General features: G+C 40.4%; 1 protein-coding gene across 3 annotated transcripts in view; it reads right to left on the bottom strand.

The window, feature by feature from the left end:
• LOC132891832 (NXPE family member 3-like) overlaps nt 1-16,752 on the bottom strand; it is a 37,449-nt gene that overhangs the window by 6,427 nt on the left and 14,270 nt on the right. Inside the window, exons 1-5 of one of the 3 annotated variants that reach the window (XM_060929856.1) lie at nt 15,349-15,456; nt 14,340-14,512; nt 12,767-13,536; nt 8,466-8,536; nt 3,273-3,470 (exon numbers count right to left, since the gene is read on the bottom strand). In XM_060929856.1, the coding sequence (XP_060785839.1) occupies nt 3,273-3,470; nt 8,466-8,536; nt 12,767-13,536; nt 14,340-14,432 (1,132 nt within the window). In that variant the 5' untranslated portion in view covers nt 14,433-14,512; nt 15,349-15,456. Of the gene's footprint in view, nt 1-3,272; nt 3,471-8,465; nt 8,537-12,766; nt 13,537-14,339; nt 14,513-15,348; nt 15,457-16,752 lie in introns of those variants that run through there. The other 2 variants (XM_060929855.1, XM_060929857.1) reach the window with 2 other exon arrangements.

Raw genomic sequence — 16,752 nt, 5'->3', positions numbered from 1 at the left:
TTCATGTTATAGTCTGGCTTGCCAGGCTAGTGCCTCATATCCTTAATCAAAAATATCAAACATCCAAAAATCACTGGCTATTCAACGAAGAGCCTTGAACATCATACCCTGATATGCAACACAGAGTCTTTAACACAACACCCAGCTGTGCAACACATCCTTGAACATCTTCTGCAACACAGGCTGGAAATTCATAACCAGGTAGGCTATGCAACACACAGAACCTTGAATATTATACCCAGGTATAACCTATAACACAGAGCCCACCATTCTCTTAACATTACTGAACAATATACACACTTCAGATTCATGAACATTATATGATGCACACTATTTATACACAAATTCTGCCCTCCGCTCCTTTTCCAGAAAATGGTCTGTGACCCTGTCATACTAGCTGGTTGTGCTTTCCAAAGACTTCACCAATTTCTGTTAGCAGCTAGCACTGCAGATCCCAATAAGGCTCAAGCTAGCCTACAACCAGATTGAACTACAAATGAAATAAACGAGTGAATTCACGAATGATCAAACTGATAGAATGGATGAAAGTTAACGGAGCACAACGAGTAATATTTACATTTATTTACAGAGTAATGTACAGAGACATCAATGAGAAGAAACGTTTATATGAAAAGAAATTCGGACAGCACTTTGGCACACAACTACACTTTCTCGACATCCGCTAGGGACTGACTGACTGATCATGCTTCCGTGTTCCTCACCGACGCCGAAGTACAGCGACAGCCCTCCTCATGTCTTTCAAACACTACCTCCATCAGCCCGGCTTCTTGCCCCTCCCACTGTCTCGTTTAGTCCCAGAGAAGCCCGGCTTCCCTGGAAGTGATGATTTTGTCCATTTTAACCAATAACAACTAGCCGAAATTGGCTGTTCAGAGCCCTCTCATAGACTGCAATGGATACCCGGCTGCCAGTCCATAGAGCCCATTGAAATAAGAAAGGTTACAGCCAGTGTTGCCAGATTGGGCGGTTTTAAGTGCATTTTGGCAGGTTTTGAACATATTTTGGCTGGAAAACGTCAGCAGTATCTGGCAACGCTGGTTACAGCCTGGCAGCAAGGGTGATTCTTGTAGCGAACTGCAAGTTCGTCAGACATCACTCAAATAAGTTACAGGATAGTTATGAATGTAAATACAATCTTGGGCATATATTATGTTATGCAAGTTATTGTTTTAATGAGAATTCAACGTCATAGATGCCGCAGTTTGGGGAGAGAATTTTAGGGGAAGCTCGGCTTCCCTTGTTGTCTCTGAGAAATCGCCCCTCACACACACACAAAAAAAAAAAAAGGTTACTGGCAGCCATTTTGAAAAATGGCTGCCATGGCCGCCATATTGACAATTCAAGATGGCGCTATATCCAATTATTTTCAGAATGTATTTGGTTATATGTGTACAAAATTTCATGCTTTTATCACAAAGTGCACAGTTTTGGTTATCTGCCCCACTAATGACCTAATGGTTAGGGTAGTATCTCACTGGGCTGTGACAGCCTGCAACTAGCTGGAGACAACAATTGCGATAAAATATGCGAATTAGCGACAATTTTCACTTGGAATCACACCGAATTCATATTTGCACATTTTATCGCAATTGTGTCTCCAACTAGTCGCAGGCTGTTGCAACCCAGTGAGATACTACCCATACACTCGCACTTCCTGTCTCACGGAAACTGACTTGAGAAGGGTTCGTGACGGCTTTGCGACACCAGTGACGCGTTTGCGGCTATTTTGAGAGAAAATTTTGTCACGCAAATTTTTTGAACGTGTTCAAAATTTCAGCGACGAAGGAGCGACACTTTGCGACTCATGCGAGGAAATTGAGAAGCCCCGCGAATGTTTCAAGACACTTTTGAAACTCCCTTGTGAATGACGTTCGCAATTTGTCGCAAGCTGTCGCAGCCCTGTGAGATACTGGCTTTAGAGAAGCAACTTTGGGACCAAAAGGTCACCAGTTCAATTCCCTGGATCAGCAGGAATTGATGAAGTGCCCTTGAGCAAGACACCCAGCCCCCAACTGCTCCCCAGGCTCCTCTGGGTGTGTTGTACAATCACTCTGAATAAGAGCATCTGATATCCATCCATTATCTGTAGCCGCTTATCCTGTTCTAATGCCATTAATGTAATGGAATACCTCATGAAGCTGGTTAAGATAATGCCAGTAGTGTTCAAAGCACCATGAGGATAAACGGTGGCTACTTTGAAGAATCTAAAATACGAATCATATTGTTTTTGTTCACACTTTGTTTACCACATAATTCCATATATGTTCTAAATGTTATTTCATAGTTTTGATGTCTTCGGTATTGTTCTACAGTGTAGAAAATGGTCAAAATATAGAAAAAGCATATGTATAGGCAGGGGTGATAGCGTTCCAGCGCCGCGCCGGATTTCTGGCGTACCGTGGCTGGGGAAAAAAAAAAAATCTAGTTCGCCCATTGTCCTGTCTCATTCTGAGATGCGCAGATAGACAGTAAAGGGAATTCGCATGATATGGAACTAGTGGGAAAAAAGTGCCGTCACGGCACGAATTAGACCCTGTCTATCTGCGCATCTCAGAATGACACAGGACAATGGGCGAACTAGATTTTTTTTTTTCCCCAGCCACGGTACGCCGGAAATCTGGTGCGGCGCCGGAACGCTATCACTCCTGTATAGGTGTGTCCAAACTTTTTTTTTGCATATCCCAGTTTTTTAGTAAGTTGGGATCAGAGTGCGGGGTCAGCCATGATACAGCACCCCTGGTGCAGATATGGTTAAGGGCCTTGCGCAAGGGCCCAACAGTGGCAGTTTGGCAGTGCTGGGGCTCGAACATCTTTGAAACATGATAAAGATGTTTTGGAGGCACATGGCAGACCAACAACATATATGGCAGTTAGTCATAATGTTTTGTCTCATTAAGGTACATTGTCAGTTATCTTTAATATTATACAGGTGCCTATAACAGAGTAACCACATTCATCACATTAATTATTGATTACCTCTGACAAGGAGTGTTCAAGTACTTTTTTGTCTAATTTTAAACAGTATATCTATTATTTTTATATTTTAATCAATCAATCTATTTTTTGGAAAATGATTTTTAAGTGTACTTGTGATATATCACAAGTACATATATAAAATAAATGCTACAAGAGTTGATGGTGTTTTCTAATTTAGCAAGTCATATATTTGTAAATGTGGTTCAAGTGTCCAAATACTTTTTGAGGCCACTGTAACTCACAAAAAGATTAATAGTTTATAAACCTGTTCTTACCAGGAACAAAAGCAGTGAGGTATTCAAACCATTGTCGCACAGTGGAATCTCCAAACATGTACATGATCTTCCCTCTAAGACATTGTGTTATGGTTGAGGAGTCATTGAACTGCTGGATGACTGCACCACTCAAAGGCCTCCAGGAGTTGTGTAAGTAGTAGCCAGCAGTCTTGCAATTATTCTTTATCTTGACTTTTCCTTTGAGGGAAGAAAATTTAAAAGCTTGTGCGCATCACACAATTATATACTACTCACAGGGCCTCATTTATCAACAGTGCATATTCATTAATCTGTATGTAAACTGAGTGTACAAGCTTTATTCATACACAGACATAATGGTCTATATACATTTGTGCTTAAGGTGCAGTGATGCCTGCGTGCCATATATGGTTAACTGTAAGCGTGTCTGTATTTAAAGAGCAGCGAAATGCAGATCACGATCTGTGGGTATTAAGCTTCATTTATTACATTTGAACAACTATGAGATGCACATTTGATTATCCTAACTGTGTTGGAGTTAATAACTTTAGTTCACAATGGAGTTTTAGGGCCACATTTTAATGAAAAGAAATACTAAATTTCAAGACTAGACTTATAACATTACAAGAAAAAAAGTCAATATTTTGAGAATAAAGTCAAAGTCAATATTTTGAGAAAAAAAAAAGTCATAATTTTGCAACAAAATAGTTGCAATATTTCAGGAATAATGTAATATTTAAAGAAATGTCATTACACTGATACAATGATGCATAGCTGAGCAACAAAAATGAACAAACAATCTTCTGGCAAGTGGCAATTGTCTCTGGCTCTAGGCCAGTCAGAAACTGTGAATAAATTCTTACACACTCGAATTCTCTCTTGCACGCATAGTCTCTCACCCACACACACTCAAAGTTTCTCACAAACACAGTGAAAGTCTCACACATTAGTAAAAGTTAGAGGGTTAGTAGTTTGTGTGAGTGAGAGAGAGAGAAAATGACTATGAAAGAGGTTTGGCAGTTTGCATACCTGTCAACCCATAAGGAATAGCCATAAATCTTTTTTTTTTTTTTTTATTAAGATTTTTATTTTTGTCAGGCTTACGGGCATATTCTAATAGTCTTACCGATTCCTAGTTTTTCACTAAAATGTTTGTATTCTGCAAGTACTTTTTCCGTGTGGTCACAGTGCGCATTACATATGAAACAAGCAATAACCAATCGAACCGGAAACCATTGCGTTATGCAGGCAGAGGGTTTCATTCTCAGTACCTTGGATATTATCGTTCCGTGACCAGGTTTTGCTCGGTGCTTGAGAGCTCAGACTTTGATATCATGTTCAAAAGTCAAGCGTCCACATGAAATTGAACAACATCTCATGTCACTGTGAGCTGAACAAAATGGCCATTCTGTTTTTCCATTCAAGTAGTTTTTGAAAGAGTATTCAACACACAGAAGCAATGGGAACCCCGGCAAAAAGAATAAGGTACAGTGGGAGGTTTCTTCCTGAATGAAACCTATTTAAAGGGCAGATTGTTCCTGCTGTTTTAGTAAATACGTAGTTAAAATGTTTTACTATTCATTTGTCAATTGCACTTGTAGATTCTTTTCAAATAAGTGCACAACACACACACACACACACACACACACACACACACACACACACACACACAGACCCTAAGTCCGAAAGAAATATTATTCTGAATTATGGGATGAATTATGGGATGGGCATAATCATGAATTTCATATAGTAAATTATGATATGGAAAAATTGCAACTGAAGTTTTTCCTTGTTTATTTTTCAACATATTATGCCTCAAAAACATATAATTGTCTCATTTTTAGTTTGTAAGGATATTTTTTTTTTGTCTTCAGTAAGGGTTTTTGTGAGGGTTTATAAGGTTGGACTCCGAAATGGGTTGACAGGGATTAGTTTGTGTGAGTATAGTATGGCTGTGTAAAGTGGTTTGATACTGCGTGAGTCTGATAGTGTGTGTGTGTGTGTGTGTGTGTGTGAGAAAGTCTGAATTTTGCCAGTAATGGCTTCTTATAACTCTTTAATGAGTATGCTTAACTCTACATCTAATTTAGGACCTTTTTCTGCAGTGTTGATAATGAGGGCCCAGGTTATTATCTTTTTGTAAAATAAGGAGGGGAAAAAAAAAACCACCAACAGATTTCTGAACGTTCCAACAGTAAAACACAAATTAAAAAAAAAAAGCTACTGCTTTTTTACTGCACTGGGTTAAATCTCTTGTAATAAAATATATTGAATATATAATAGCTTAACTTTTAGGTGTTATCGATACCAATTTACTTATTAATACACATCAAAACATTTGGTGACAATATTTTACTATAAAAAGACACTATAGGACCATTAGTCTGCAGACAGCTGACAATCACACCTACATGAGCTTGTTGCAGATCCTATTACAAAACCATGGGCATTATTAATGTGGAGATGACCCCATTTCCGTCTATAACACACTTTCATCTTTCTACAATATTTTGTACTGTGTCTTAGGGAATTTATGCCCATTCATTCAGTCAAAAGAGTATTTGTGAGGACAGGCACTTGTCAGAGCAAGCAATTGATGTTCCAGTTTATCTGAAACGTGTTCAGAAGTTTTAAGGTCAGGACTCTGTGTAGGTTACTTGAGTTTCCCCCACACCAAACTCATCATACCATGTTTTTTAATTTCACTTTTTGCACAGGTTCAGAATCGTGCTGGAACAGGAAAGGGCCTTCCCCAAACTGTTGCCACAAAGCCGAAAGCATACAATTGCCTAAAATGTCTCTGTATGCTGTAGCAGTGGCGGATTTAGGTATAGGTGACATGGACAGCCACACAAGGCGGCTTTTTGGCAGAGGCGGCAGGGTGACATTCGCGATCAAAAACCGTAAGGTTTACCCAGTGTGCTGTACAAGCTAGAACTGCCACTGTGCTGTAACATTAATATTAGCTTTCACTGATATAAGGGTTAAACCCTTAACCAAATACAGAAAAAATCTCTCCAAACCAGTTTCTGTCCACCAGGGTATACAAGATGGGCTTAAACATGCAGCTCTCCCACTCTTGTCCAAGTCCATTGTAATTGAGATAACAGACCTTTCTGAGTGGGAAGCTGCTATTCCAGCCATCAGCAAAGTCAGTAGAGGAAATCAGGGCCTTGCTATTCATTTTGGTGCCACAAGCACAACTCTGTGGCCTGATTGCTGAATTTTGTATAATGTTGGCTGAATAAATGGCAGTGGTGGAAGTGCATACAGTACATTATGCATTGAGGTCAGTTTTGGGCCAGTGCATCCTGGCTGAACAGACTGTCCTGGTCCATCAGGAAAACCCAACAAGGAGTTATTTTTGGCAAAGATTTTTACTTTGCCTTCCTAAACTTCACCCAGATCTGGGACACCACATTTGGGTGTAGATGCCACTCTCCTGGGCATATATACTGCCTAGATATTGCATCTACTCTCTAGTCAGTGACTAATTGAGGCTAACCATGGCGAGACAACAGAAAAAAAAAAAAAAAAAACTAGCGTTAAACAGAATGATATGGTCTTTAAACCTCAGTTAATTCTGCTCAAATGTAGAATTGGACAAAAACCTTCCATTTTTCTGAAATAAATGAGTAGAACCCATTGTTTTGGACAGCTGGATATACCCTCTTGATTACAACTTTGTCCAAGAGGTAATGAACCTGTTAGAACAGAGTGGAAGATCCATCCATCCATTATCCATAACCGCTTATCCTGTGCAGGGTCACAGACAAGCTGGAGCCTATCCCAGCTGACTATGGGCGAGAGGTGGGGTACACCCTGGACAAGTCACCAGGTCATCACAGGGCTGACACAGAGACAAACAACCATTCACGCTCACATTCACACCTACGGTCAATTTAGAGCCACCAATTAGCCTAACCTGCATGTCTTTGGACTGTGGGGGAAACCGGAGCACCCCAAAGAAACCCATGCAGACACAGGGAGAACATGCAAACTCCACACAGAAAGGCCCTCTCCAGCCGTTGGGCTCGAACCCAGGACCCTCTTGCTGTGAGGCAACAGTGTTAACCACTACACCACCGTGCCATCCCAGAGTGGAAGATCTCTAAAATTAACAAGGCTGTGAGCCCTGAAAACTTGAGAATTGCTGGTAGACCTGAAGTTTGTATCTCTGTGCCAAATTCAACAGAGCCCACTGGTCAGATGCAGCCCTTGCCCATCATGAGCAGGATCTGTGGGATTCTTTAGCCATAGAGGGTATTTTCTGTAGGCCAGTCCACAGCTCAGCTGAGGGTCACACTAATGCCTGCTAAATGTGTGAGGGCATGGCTCTGACTATTTTGTGTCCACCCAGGGTTGATGAGGATTGCACTGATGACTAGATGACAACCTAAGTGGTTACTTGGTTTTGCCTGTCTCTATATTTAGAAACCTATAGGCTTCTCTCTAGGTCTTCTTTGGCTGTAGGCCCAAAAAGTTCTATAGAGTTACCTTGCATACACCCCGCATCACTAACTGTGCTAACCATATCTGGCACCAGCCAAGAACCATAATTCAGGGACACACCCTGTTCTAGGCCTAACTGTCCCACTGCCAGAAATGCACTTTCAATCAGTTCTATCATAGTTGGTTGGGCAGCACGGTGGTGTAGTGGTTAGCACGGTCGCCTCACAACAAGAAGGTTCCGGGTTCAAACCAGGAAGTTTGCATATTCTCCCTGTGTCTGCATGGGTTTCCTCCGGGTGCTCCGGTTTCCCCCACAATCCAAAGACATGCAGTTAGGTTGATGTGGGGCGGCCTTGGGCTGAGGTGCCCTTGAGCAAGGTACCTAACCCCTGACTGCTCCCCGGGTGCTCTGGTGTGGCTGCCCACTGCTCTGAGTGCATGTGTTCACTGCTTCAGATGGGTTAAATGCAGAGGATGAATTTCACTCTGCTTGAAGTGTGCATGTGACAAATAAAGGTTTCTTCTTCTTTAATTGCTGTAGACTTGAGTGCTCAATCCAGGGTGAGATGAAGTATGCGGAGGCATCAGGCACAAAAATTGATGACTGTAACTTGGCTTACAGAAATCATAATTACTGCATTATAGCTCGATATTCACTGAAACATTTTTTTCTAATGTACAAAACCATTAGTAACAATACAGTACATGGTTAAATTTTAAATCAATGCTAAATAAGGAAACAAATTTAATACCAGAACTTACCTTTTACTGCAGGTAATACAGTCACATTGTCCATCCCTGATGCATGTATAGGAACTTTGATATTTACATCACTGAAAGCAAATGTAAAATAGACATAATTGTTTCCAAAACAAGACTTTTTAGTAACTACTGAGCAATTATATAATTATTTTTGCTTCATAGCATGATTTTATTGTTATTTTAAGGTAAGAGTAATGCAAATCATACAAAATTCTCAGGACTTGATTTTTTTTCTGATCTGAAACTAACTGAAAAATTTCCCCTTATTTTTCCCCATTTTCTTTAATAAAGAAATTAAACCAAACAAAAAAGTCTACAATACTGTGTAAGCCTTAATTTCTCATCTCATCTCATTATCTCTAGCCGCTTTATCCTGTTCTACAGGGTCGCAGGCAAGCTGGAGCCTATCCCAGATGACTATGGGTGAAAGGCGGGGTACACCCTGGACAAGTCGCCAGGTCATCACAGGGCTGACACATAGACATAAACAACCATTCACACTCACATTCACACCTACGGTCAATTTAGAGTCACCAGTTAACCTAACCTGCATGTCTTTGGACTGTGGGGGAAACCGGAGCCCCCGGAGGAAACCCACACGGACACGGGGAGAACATGCAAACTCCACACAGAAAGGCCCTCGCCGGCCACGGGGCTCGAACCCAGACCTTCTTGTTGTGAGGAGACAGCGCTAACCACTACACCACCGTGCCACCCCGTCTTAATTTCTAATTAACTAATTTTTATCTTTGATGTTAATTTTGTGACTTCTGCATTAGTGAGTCAGAGGAAAACAATTTTACATTTACAAACATGACTTTTCAACCAGAGCGTCAGTGACCCAGTAGCTCACACGGCTGTACCATGAGAAACCAGACTCGTTTATACAGTTGAACTCAAAATTATTAGCCCCCCTTGTGGAATTGAACATAATTCTTGATTTCTCCGTGAAAATGACCATTGACAACAAATGTTTTTATTCTTGAAATAAATGCACTATGAAGACATTGTCCAACAAGTTTCATTACGATATCTTATTATCACACTGAGTTTCAACCAAAAACAGCAAAAGTGAGATGTTCAAAATTATTAGCCCCCTGACCATTAGTAGTCAATTGTGTACCCTTTTTGACCCACAACTGACAACAACCTCTTGGAATAGTTTTTCACTAGGTTGGCACAGGTCTCCTGAGGAATTTTGGCCCATTCCTCCATTGCAAACTGTTCCAACTGGCCCAAATTGGATGGTTTTCGTGCATGGACGTTCTTTTTCAGCACTTGCCACAGGTTTTCTATTGGATTGAGATCTGGGCTCTGTGCAGGCCACTGTATGACGTTGGTCTTGGTATCCTTGAAGTATTGCTGGACTATTTTAGATGTATGCTTTGGGTCGTTATCTTGCTGGAAGACCCAACGATGACCTAAGCGCAAAGTGAGAGCAGACTTCTGCATGTTTTCCTTCAGTATTTTTAGGTAATCTTCCTTTTTCATGGTGCCATGCACCCGAACCAGACTGCCTGTACCTGAGGCTGCAAAACAGCCCCACAGCATGATGCTGCCACCACCATGTTTAACTGTGGGAACTGTGTTCACAGGGTTGAAGGCCTCTCCCTTTCTTCGCCATACATAGGCAATGTCCATATGCCCAAACAGCTCCAATTTCGTCTCATCTGACCAAAGCACAGACTTCCAAAACTCATCTTTCTTCTTCAAGTACTCACGGGCAAACTTTAGTCGGGCTTTGATGTGACGATGTTTTAGTAAGGGGGTTCTTCTGGGACGATAGCCCCGAAGCCCATTCCGATGAAGAGCCCTCACAACAGTGTGCCTTGACACACAAACTCCAGAAGAGGCCAGGTCAGCAACAATTTCCTTTGCAGATGTACGGGGCTCTTTACGGACATCTCTGACAATTTTTCTTTCCAGAGTTCTTGAGATCTTACACTTGCGTCCACGACCAGGTTTGTTCTTGACCGAATTTGTCTCCTTGTACTTGGCAATGATGCACCGAACTGCAGTTCTGGAGACTGTAAACCTCTTCGAAATGGCAGTGTAGCCTTGGCCCTTGTCATGAGCCTCCACAATCTTTTGTCAGAGTTCAAGACTTATTTCTTTAGTCTTCGGCATTGTGACAAATAGTAATCCTCCTCATTCATTCAAATGCCCTGTTCCTTGGAGTCCTTTTAAACTGTTGAATGGAGCCAATTGACTACAGGTGTTGCTAGGAAGCCAATTGATTGCACAGGTGTTGTTTAAAAGCTGATTGGTTAATTAACTGTGTTTTAAAAGCAAGAATCCACAAGGGGGCTAATATTTTTGACCAACTCATTTTTACCATATTTCATATAAAGACAGCCTAAAACTAATTTCATATTCCAAAATGCACCACAAACATCTGAATAGTACTGGTGATTGTTTGTGTATATCAATTTTTATCAATGCTTTAAACATTTGGAGGATATTTGGGAAAATGTTCCAAAATTTAAGGGGGGCTAATAATTTTGAGTTCAACTGTAATTAGCTCAGTTGTTCTTCCTGAGAACAATTAGAACAATTTGATCCTCCAAACAAAACAATCAGAATCAAAATCCAGTGAAAACTGAGGGAGGAGTAGTGATTTTCCTGAAAGTTCGTTCACTGGCCTTGTTAATGAGAAATACCACGAGTGGTTAGCGTGTCCGCCTCTCGATCGGGAGATTGCGAGTTCTACTCACGGTCGGGTCATACCAAAGACCATCATAAAAATGGTACCTACTGCCATCTGGCAAGGCACGATGTGGGTTGAGAGTCAAACTCTTGCGGTTACCAGAGGACTAGCCCCCCACTGTAACTCTAGCTATGTAATAGGCGAGAGGCTGAGGGCTATGGAAACTGAGATCGGTGCCGCCCTATGTGCCACATGGCGTAGGAAGGACTTTGATTTGATTGATTAATGAGAAGTCACAAAACCACAGAGTAACTTTTGTGCAGACTGGATCTTCCAAAACAAAACAATCAAAATCCATTGAAAACTCAGGGAGGAGTAGTGATTGTGAATTGTAGACGGACGCCGCATGATGGCAGTAGCTCATCGGCTGGTAAGCTTAATCAATCATCGGCCGAAAAGCTTTTAAAAAAAAAAACACATTTGACCTTGCTGTGACTTTGACCCTGTTCCAATCAATCAATCAATCAATCAATCAATCAATCAATCAAAATCTAATCAGTTCATATCCTGGCTACAATGGCAATTTCATATCCTACAAACTTTTATCCATTTGTTCTTGAGCTATCATGCTACTGAGAATGTTGGACGGAAGGCGACAACCCAAAAAGTAGAACTGTGGCAGGTTCTCTAAGATACTTTTAAAAAAAAAGTACCAGCTAATTTTCTTATACAATTGTACCTGAAACTGAAGATGCATTTTTAAAAAGCAAATTTGTGTCACACCAAATATTGTTTAATTTATTACTGTTTATAATTAAACTATCACATAAGCAAGTGTGCGCTTGTATTGAATATTGGCATGGCTGGGATTTGGCCATAGGCACGAGGCTGCAAGTGCTGATATTGTGTTTAACCACATGATTGCGAGTGCATACTGCTTTTATACAATAGTTCCATAAACAATAAATTAATACTGACTGACATTTGAGACAGAATATGGCTTCTCTAACAGAAGCAGATCCTGAAGAAGGTACACTCGTTGCCTAACTGTCCTGTTAAAGGAGAAATGGGCTTCCCTTCTTTCCTTTCATCTTCACCCTGACAAGCTTTCATACTTTGTCAAAAGTAAAATTCATGAAAAATGTGTTGTCATGTCTGCTGATGATCAATCTACGCTAAACTTTGCTGTAGTAATGGTTTCGAACCATCACTAGAACTGGAACTTTATGTAGGTAACACAGACAAGCAGAGTGATACAAACTGAAATATTCTAGTGTGATTAGAGTAAATATAAGCACTCTTGGAATGCTACTCATCCAATCAAATTACTGGACCGGAGTTAACAATCATGCAATCGTGCAGTTGTACTGAATATCAGATTGGCTGTGATTACCTGAGAGCTCAGCTTGTGGCCTCCTACCTTTGGCGGATTCACAGCTGTGCTGATATTCAGTAGAAACACGGTCTTGCTTACGTGATATTGCTTAAATATTACTGTTTGATGTTCTTTATTGTAGATTTTATGTAGAAATACTTCATTTCATTGTTTAAAAGACACCGTTGCATTACAGCATTTCTTTACATGTGCCTAACACTTCTGTACAGTACTTTATCTAAAAACATCTGCCCAAACAGACCCCAGTTACCATCTTACCTCTGGAAAAACTGTGCTTCATATTCAGTAATGAGGTTTTTCTTGTAGCCCCCTTTATAATGATTTATTCGTGTGTCACAACTTAGCATTTGGGGTTTGTAGCAGTACCAGGGCTCGCCAGTTTCAGGGTCAGTGTAGTTGCAGAGTGGTTGCTGGTTGAGTGGCAGGCACAGGTTACACACGGTGGTCTCTGATAAGAAGCCAGAGCGGAACAGGCTTTTAAAAAACACCCGGTTGGGTTGCTCCTCTTGCAACCTCTTGAGCACCACCACTGCTTCACTCGGATGCACCATGGTGATTTCCACCCACGCTACGCCAGCCCACAGCAATGGAAATAGTACTGTATAGTTGCCATTATGATGGTCGTGCACCTGCCCTGCAACGCCAGCGCCGAGTTCGGGCGAATGTAGCCGAGCTATAAGGAAATCGCCACCATGCTTCTTGGGCAGGCCCAGGAAGTTCTGCACATGAACATTAACCACAAGCTGACTGCCTAGGCGTTGCTCTGCTGGGCCCTGAATCACAAAGTAGCTCTTTGAAGGGTCACTGCTAAACTCCACAGGCAAGCCTTGTATCAAGGGGCCTGGCCATGCAATGGAATTGAGCAGATATCTCTCTTCTTTTGCCTCTTCTGCTGTGGGCTCCTGGCCAAAGTGTGCACAGTACGTGTGGTTTAACTCTAGTGGCCACAAGATTCCAGGGGATTTGAAGGCTGACTGGATGCCATTCTGTATTTGGTAGAAGGTTGATATAACTTGTCCACTCAACTTCTGAGAGCAAAGAAATAAAACACATTTGAATTTGCATGTACAATCAAAGCAGTAGTCACAAATCAAGGCTTGATAGCACCAGTTAGTTACAAATTAGAACTTGTATATTAAAAAGTGTCTACTATTTTGGGAAAATTCCACACAAATATCAGTTCCTGTGACAATGCAACAATGAATTATCTGTGCATTTATTTTTAATATTATCCTTAAGGATCTGCAATACAAATTAGAAAGTGTACCTCAGTATTTAACAGTTATACCATTTTTATAATGATTTATTCAGTCATTGAATACATCTAGCTAAACAAGAGTCAACAGAAGATGACACATCCCTCTGGCCCCCACATAAAACCCCACTGCAAATTTTTCTAAGTTGAATTGGTTGCCATGGAAATACGGGGAAAAAAAATTTCACAGAAATCCCAAAATGTCAAAAGGCACAACTCCTCTAGTCACTTAACATAACTGAGGTTTCGTGTAAAAAAATTTAGTTTTTGAGTTATGCTCCGGAAACTAAAATGTTTACAGACAGACAGACAGACAGACAGAGCAATAGCTATATACCCCTGCATTATCTGCCAGGGGGACAAAAAGCTATTTGTTCTTCTTTCATGAATAAATAGGGTACTCTTTGCAAGTGCTGTTTAATTAAAGTGAATCTAAACTAAAATTATCTTGAAATATGGTCCATAACAGAATAAATGTAGATACGTTTGTCGTCATTTTCTTGTGTAGCACAGAAAATGCACCGATATCAAAAGGTACTTAGCACAAAGTTCCACTGGTAGAATCACTGTACTCACTTCCAGAGATGTGATGTTGCAGAGGAGTATTATAAAGCCTGATAGTGCCAAGAAAAAAAAGATGGTCACAAATCTGGGCATTTGTCTCTCCATGGTTTGATGCCATTCTCATCATTACGAGATACAGCGCCAGTTAGCCATCAGCGATACTCACTAAGAAGAACTTTTACAATCTGACAGGGAGAAAAAGACAATAAATGTACAGCAGCATAAGAAGATCACATCTGCATCGGGGTTCATGTCTAATTTTCTTTTTCCATGTATCAAAACACTTCACTTTTCTCTGCTGAGCAAAGTGGTCAGAATGGGCTATACTGTGAAAGCTAAGAATGTCCTTTGGGCTCTTTGCTACAGCAGGTGATGGGCAGCTGAAGGTCAAACCAGGAATGCAAGTGAAGTTACAGAGACCCCACTTGGGACAAATTTCATAAAATCAAGCCTAAACATGAATATAAAAATAAGCCTAAAATTTATGTATCATGTTGGACAATATTGTAAATAAAACAGAAGGTCATGTATGAAACTGATTGGAGCATTGCAAGGGCAGTTTTCTTCAGAAGTAGTGATGTTTTCCAATTTTCTATTAGCACTCAGCAAGGAAACAAGCAAAGTCATCACTGTGTGACCATGACTTCACGTGGATAGCCTATAAATGATCCCAATTACATCATGCTTGTTTTCTGGCTATTCTTGTCAACAAAGGGCCCAAGTGTCCCAGCAGACCTCCGTTCAGTCCTCTGAAAGTTTTGGAACAGGAAGGCCAATTCTTTTGCTATACACTGGAGACGTTTGGGTTTGAGGTGAAAATATGAATATGAGCTAATAGATCAGAATTTTAGCTTTGATGTCCTGATATTTACATCTAGATGTGTTAAACAATTTAAAACAAGGCATCTTTGGTGGCAGACCATCCAATTTTTAGGTGAGCAAAAGTATTGTAAAAAGTATTGCAAAAAAGTGTTGTGTTCAAATAAATTAAATAAAACTAACATTTTAGCATGTCACTTACTTGCAATAAATGCAACAAGCTAAGACCCACTGACATCACCAAACTGTTGCATTCTTCTTTTGTGATGCTTTTCCAAGTTTGTACTAAAGCTTCTTTCGGTTGTTGTTTGGGTTTTTTGGAGGGAGGTTTCTCCCTTCAGTCTCCTCTTCAGGTGGTGAAATGAAACCTTAACCAGTTGGGTTAAGGTCTGTTGATCGACTTGGACAGTCTAAAACCTTCCACTTGTTTCCCTTAATAAAAGTCCTTTGTTGGGTTGGCAGTATGTTTTGGGTCATTGCCTTGCTGCATGATGAAGTTCATCCCTAAGATTGGATACATTTCTCTGTAACTTAGTAAACAGAATCTTTCTGTAGATTTCTGGATTCATTCTGCTGCTACCATCATGAGTTACATCAGCAATAAAGATTAGTGAGCCTGGTCCAGAAGAAGCCACGCAAGCCCAAGCCATGACACTAACTCTACCTGGCTGGATCAATGAGCTCAAATGTTTTGGATCATGAACTGATTGTTTCTTTCTCTATATTTTGGCTTTTTCATCACTTTGATAGAGGTTAATCTTGGTTCCAGAACTTTTGTGGCTCATCTCTGTATTTCTTTACCAATTCCAAACTTGCCAACTGACTCTCAGCTTTAAAATGGCTTGCTTTTCTCCCATAGACAGATCTCTGGTCTTCATATTGGTTTATCTTTTTTAACAACAAATACAGACTTCACAGGTGAAACCCAGGGCACAAACCAAGCACAGACATTCGGAGCTATCAACTGTTTAGACAATCAATTAACAGGGCACACCCGGGCAACACGTCACATGCTCCAATATGTTTAGTCACTTGAAAAATGGGTTTAAACAAAAAGGTACCATGTTCTAAGTTAACACATCTACTTGTAAACATCAGTCAATAAAAGATGAAATTCTGATCTATTGTCTTGTATGATATTTTGATCTCAGAACGTCTTCAATGTATACCAAAAACAAAAGAATTTGCCTTGCTATTCCAATACTTTTGGAGGGGACTGTAGGTCTATAAATGTAATTTTTTTTTACATTTTATAATATACATGTATACATCCTACATGTATATTATATAGACACGAGTGTTGTACTGGGAAATACACCCCTCGTATTTTTCACACGAGCTACATCCGGGACATCGAGAACCAAAACCGTGGCATAAATCTCGATATGTCACTCATGAGGAAATTGATGAATTGTTTTGATAAATTTGGGTACTTTGTTTGTGAATGTGTCTACAGTACATAAGATAAAAAAAATCATACTTTGGCTTAAAGATATTAAGTTTATCTTCTCATGTTGAAAAACTTGCATTTTTCATACGAAATACATCAAGGATCTGAGTGATCAATATTCAAATAATATTGGCTGGCATTGAGTGGTATATATCA

Source organism: Neoarius graeffei, chromosome 9 (assembly GCF_027579695.1).
Source record: "Neoarius graeffei isolate fNeoGra1 chromosome 9, fNeoGra1.pri, whole genome shotgun sequence".
In the NCBI taxonomy this organism is placed as follows: domain Eukaryota; kingdom Metazoa; phylum Chordata; class Actinopteri; order Siluriformes; family Ariidae; genus Neoarius; species Neoarius graeffei.
This window is presented reverse-complemented; position numbering and strand designations above follow the sequence as displayed.